This window comes from Salpingoeca rosetta (assembly GCF_000188695.1).
Source record: "Salpingoeca rosetta unplaced genomic scaffold supercont1.27, whole genome shotgun sequence".
Taxonomy (NCBI): Eukaryota; class Choanoflagellata; order Craspedida; family Salpingoecidae; genus Salpingoeca; species Salpingoeca rosetta.
In genome coordinates, this window is record NW_004754907.1 from 430,051 (window position 1) to 435,050 (window position 5,000).

A 5,000-nucleotide genomic window follows, 5' to 3' on the forward strand; every position below is an offset into this window, starting at 1 on the left:
ACACACGACACACACACACACACACACACACACACACACACACACACACACACACACACACACACACACACACACACATACACATACACACACACACACAGACACCCCCCCCCCAACCCCCACCGCGCATCCACCCGCCTCGCTGCAGCGGTGCCTCACCCTGGGCCGGCGCTCCAGGAGCGGTTTCGAGTAGTCGAGCAGTTCCTCCACGGACGACGCCGGACGCGAGGACGCGCGTCGCTTATCCAGACGGCGCAGCACTTGCTGTTGCTGGTCCTGACCGTCACTACCGACGTCTGTTGTCTGCTGCAGCATCGTCATGAGGTCATCCACATTCTCCGCCTTGTTCGTGGGCTGCGGCGCCTGTGAATATGTGTGAATGTGCATTTCGAGTGAGTGTGGGAAGAGGGAGCGCACGTTGGTGGCGAGAGTGCAGGGGCAAACGCATACATGCAGACAAGCCGCACACGACGTCAACCCCAACAAGCAACTACAAGCAACCAAACACACACAGACACAAGCAATCAAACACAGACACACACAGACAGACACACAGACAGACACACACACACACACAGACAGACACAGACAGACAGACACAAGCAACAAAACAGAGGCGGCGCACCTCCTTTGGTGCGTGTTTGCGTGCGGCGGCGACCATGGGATGAACTTTCCCGTGGTCGTCAAGCATTGCAGTCTTCTTCAGCGGCACGAGCGCTGGGCACGCAGTTGGTGGGTTTGTTGGGTTGGTTGTTGGGATAGATGGAGAGGAAGGAGTCAGATAAGAAGGATGTGTAGGTTTAGCGCCAGTGGAGATGCAATGTTCACAGACACAGACACAGACAGACAGACAGACAGACAGACAGACACAGACACAAAACTCACTGGGCTTTGTGACTGCTTCCTCCTCGGGAATGCCTTCGCTCGCCACCTCAGCTGCTGCCTCATCGCCCAAAGTCTCATCCCGCGCTGTTGCCTCACTGGCACCATCGCCATCATCTTCATCGTCGTCTTCGTCGTGTGCGGGACGCGTGAAGCCATCGCGGTCAAACCCGCGGGACTGCAGCAGTTTGGACGGGTTCTGTTGTTTGGGTTATTTGAGTTGTTGTTGTTGTTGTTGTTGTTGTTGTTGTTGTTGTTGTTGTTGTTGTTTGGGTTGTTTGAGTTGGTGGTGGTGAGGAAGGCACGTATGTGAATGACTGCAGAGGAACATTCGTTCAAGCACATAGTGTGACCAAGAGCAATCAATACAGAGGCACGCTCTGATTCCTTCGCACCACTCTGCGGCGCGGGGCGTCTGACGCGTCCTTGTCATCGGTGTCGCCATCGCCCCGCTGACGATGGCAATGATGACAATGATGACAATGATGGTGGTGATGTGTTGCACAAGGATGATTGAGTTGGTGAGGAAAATGGTGGCGTTTTGGAAGGGAGCGAGCCACATAGCAACAAAGGCAACACACACACACACACACACACGCACACACACACACACACTCTTTTTCTCTCTCTCATTTACACGTCTCCAACGCATCCTCTCACAAGTCTCCCAACCCACCTTGTTCCTGTTGAGCCAGACGCTGCGCTCGTCCTGCATTGCGCGGCGGACGGATTCCTGCTCCATCTGCTCCTTGATCGTCAGCGGTTTGAGGTCGGGAATCGTCACGTTGCGCTGCATGCTCCCGGCCTTGCCCTGACGCAACCACGACTCTGCCGCCTTTGTCTGCCGCCGCGTGCTCTGTGGGTCGTGGTGGTCGTGGTGATCATGGTGATCATGGTGGTGGTGGGTAAGCATTGATGATGGTGATCGTGGTGATCATGGTGATCATGGTGGTGGTGGGTAAGCATTGATGATGGTGGTTGGGATTTGTTGTGTTGTGTCGTGTGATGAGACGATCGTGATGCGTTCACGAGGAGACAACGCAGTGTGCAAAACCACCACGGGATCTCAATCACATCCGTTTCAAGAACAACAAGAACGACAAGAACAACAAGAACAACAAGAACAACAAGAACAACAATAACAAGAACAGCAACAGTGGCCGCCGCCACATTGGTAATGTCCAACGCACCGGGTCAATGCCTTCAAAGGGGTCGTTTCTGTATGCGGGGATGCGCGCAACGCACACAGAGCCGTCACGCCCGCCCGTCGCAAGAAACTTTCCACTTGAGGACACACTCACAGCCTCAACCTCCTTCCCAGGCTCGTGCTGGTGGTGGTGGTGGTGGTGTGGATTTGTGGCGGTATGGTGATGATCATGGTGATGGGCTTGGGGTTGGTATCGCAAGAAAGGGGGGGGGGGGCGTGAAGGTTGGTGAAAAGCGGGTGGCAAGTCAGGCGTCAACTCAGACAGGTAAACAGGCAGGCAGGCAGGCAGGCAGGCAGGCAGACAGAGAGACACACGCTACCACGGACAACTATTGTTTTTGTTCCAGCAGTACCATGCGGGCCTCGCTGAGGAGATTGTTGTTTGGGAGCGATGGGTTCCAGAGAATCGCGGAGAACCCGCCCGCTGCCGGAACGCAATGGGTCACCATGAGTCGTGATGGGCAATCGGGATGAGGGCAGGGAGGTTGTGGGGTTTGCGACAAGCAGGTGATCGTATGCATATTCACACACACACACACACACACACACACACACACACACACACTCACACACACACACACACACACACACACACAACAGCGAGCCCACCTGTTGCGAGGATGTTGTTTGAGTTGTGCTGGTTGAGCGGGCAGAACACGGCGCTCTTCACGGTGTCCTCGTGCGCTTTGAGCAACCGGAGGATTTTTCCGGCCTTGGGGTCCCAGATGGTCACCTGTGAACAACAAGAAGGAAGGGGCGGTGGTGATACGTGGTGTGTGTGTGTACGTGTGTGTGTTCGTGTGTGTGTGTGTGTGTGAACGGAAAGTATAGCAGCAGCAGCAGCAGCAGCAGCAGCAGCAGCAGCAGCAGCAGCACAGGGTGAGCGTGCACTCAAAAGCCCAATTCAAGCCATCCAACCACTACTGTACCCAACAGCGGCAACTGCAGCACCCAGCAAACCAAACACCCCACACTAACCCATGCCCCAACAGACCCAAACCACCAGCTACTCCAGCTGCCTCACACTGCCTCCCGCTCTCAAACACACTGTTCTGTCTGCTGATCCTGTTGCGACGAGACTGCCGTCGTTGGACCACGCCACGCTGTACACCGCATCCGCGTGACCGCCGCTCAGTGTCAGCGCAACTTTCCTGTCAGGGCAACGCAGCGTGTAGTGTGCGTGTGCGCATGCGCGCGCGCATGTGTGCGTGTGCGTGTGTGTGTGTTGGTTGAGTTGAGCCGTTGCATATTTCACATATCGTGTACCACAAAACGCCAAAGACACACAGACAGACAGACACAGACAGACAGACACACACACACACACACGCGCGCGCGCGCGCGCGCACACACACACACACACAGACACAGATACACACCCACACCCACCTACACAACCCCACACGCCCACACACAGACCTCGTTCGTGTGTCCCAGAGCCGCGCTGTTGCGTCCTCGCCACCAGATGCCAGCAGCGCAGATGTGTGCCCGACAGGATAAAACTCGCACGCCCACACGCCTTTGGTGTGCCCGCGCAGCGTACTGATGAGCTCGCCTGTTGCGCATCAGGGAGATTGGTGTTATCGGTGAGCAGCGGACATGTGACATGCAGCGCAGTCGTCGACCAATAAGAGGCACAAGTTGACAAACATCTGAATTGATTCGGCATACGCGTGCAAAGCGCTGCACAGCCACTGGCAGACAGACACGGAAACACACACACACACACACAGATACACACACACACACACACACACACACACACACGTACAGAAACACAGATACACACATATGCACACACATGCACGCACACACAAACAGACACACACGCATATGCACACGAGACAAAGTAGCAGCATAATCTGCTCATTTCGCCTGCCTGTGTTTGGGTCCCAGAGACGAACTGTCTTGTCCCAGGATGCAGTTGCCAGCTTTGTTCTGTCTGGGGCAAAGCTGCACTGCAACACCTGCAAAACCCAAATCAACGAACCACCACAGAGAAATGTAAGCACTACTTAGCTCTTCATACCAGACCCTCCCTCCCCTTGCATAGTCCCTCCCAGCTTGTGAACGATGGATGTTTACCCAGCCGAAATGCTCTCGCAGGATGCGCATGCGCTCGCCCGTGCTCGCGTCCCACAAGCAGGTTGTGTTGTCTGCATTGACAAAGAGAAAGAAGAGATTAATGATACGTGTTAGATTGCACGTGAACGCACCACACAGTGAACGCACAACACACACACACACACACACCACACCACACAAGCCCCCCTGTCGTTCCCCCTCTCCCTAATCCCCCCTTCCCACCTGATGATGTGGAGGCGATGAGGGCGCCGTTGGGATGCCACTTGACGCAGGTGACGGGTCCTGCGTGTGCAGACCGGTCAATGACACGCAGCGCAGCCTTCTCGTCAACGTCCCAGATGCGGATGGTGCGATCAAACCCGCCGCTCACAAGCATGTTTGCTGCTGGATGAAAGTCCACGCTTGTGCATTGCCAGTTGTGCCCTGTCAACCGGCACACATGCTCCAGCTCACGAGGCATCCTGCACGTGTGTGCCTGTTGTTGTTGTGATTGAGTGCTGCTTGGATGAGAGGGCGGAAGCGGACGAGGGGAGCAAGAGGTGTGTCGCTGTCGCTGTCGCACGGGTCTTTGCTGTTTGCTGTTTGTTTTCGCCAACGCCTCCCTTCTGTCGATTGTATGACTGAATTCAGTTCAATAGCCTGAAATCAGGGAGCATTTTTCCACCAGACACCAAACTGAATTCAGACGTGGATATGGCGACGACGGCGCTGAAGACAACATCGCTGTCGGCGGTGGAGTTCCTGGTGGCAGAGATCTGCCGCGGTAGCAAGGACATTGCCACAACACACGTGCGTTGGTGTGTGCGTAGCAAGTGCGTGTGAATGC

The 5,000-nt window shown here is 55.4% G+C and overlaps 2 protein-coding genes across 2 annotated transcripts in view; one reads left to right on the forward strand and one right to left on the reverse strand.

Moving 5' to 3' along the window:
- PTSG_09000 (uncharacterized protein) overlaps positions 1 to 4,811 on the reverse strand; it is a gene marked incomplete at its 3' end in the record, with an annotated part of 5,314 nt that extends 503 nt beyond the window's left edge. Inside the window, exons 1-13 of the mRNA XM_004989741.1 lie at positions 4,397 to 4,811; positions 4,175 to 4,245; positions 3,969 to 4,056; positions 3,509 to 3,644; positions 3,138 to 3,240; positions 2,699 to 2,822; positions 2,443 to 2,513; positions 2,073 to 2,210; positions 1,559 to 1,738; positions 1,278 to 1,334; positions 886 to 1,081; positions 626 to 717; positions 135 to 363 (exon numbers count right to left, since the gene is read on the reverse strand). Of these exons, the coding sequence (XP_004989798.1) occupies positions 135 to 363; positions 626 to 717; positions 886 to 1,081; positions 1,278 to 1,334; positions 1,559 to 1,738; positions 2,073 to 2,210; positions 2,443 to 2,513; positions 2,699 to 2,822; positions 3,138 to 3,240; positions 3,509 to 3,644; positions 3,969 to 4,056; positions 4,175 to 4,245; positions 4,397 to 4,634 (1,723 nt within the window). The 5' untranslated portion in view covers positions 4,635 to 4,811. The remainder of the gene's footprint in view (positions 1 to 134; positions 364 to 625; positions 718 to 885; positions 1,082 to 1,277; positions 1,335 to 1,558; positions 1,739 to 2,072; positions 2,211 to 2,442; positions 2,514 to 2,698; positions 2,823 to 3,137; positions 3,241 to 3,508; positions 3,645 to 3,968; positions 4,057 to 4,174; positions 4,246 to 4,396) is intronic.
- A 32-nt stretch (positions 4,812 to 4,843) lies between these two features.
- PTSG_09001 (uncharacterized protein) overlaps positions 4,844 to 5,000 on the forward strand; it is a 1,694-nt gene continuing 1,537 nt past the window's right edge. Inside the window, exon 1 of the mRNA XM_004989742.1 lies at positions 4,844 to 4,963. Coding sequence (XP_004989799.1) covers positions 4,868 to 4,963 — 96 coding nt within the window. The 5' untranslated portion in view covers positions 4,844 to 4,867. The remainder of the gene's footprint in view (positions 4,964 to 5,000) is intronic.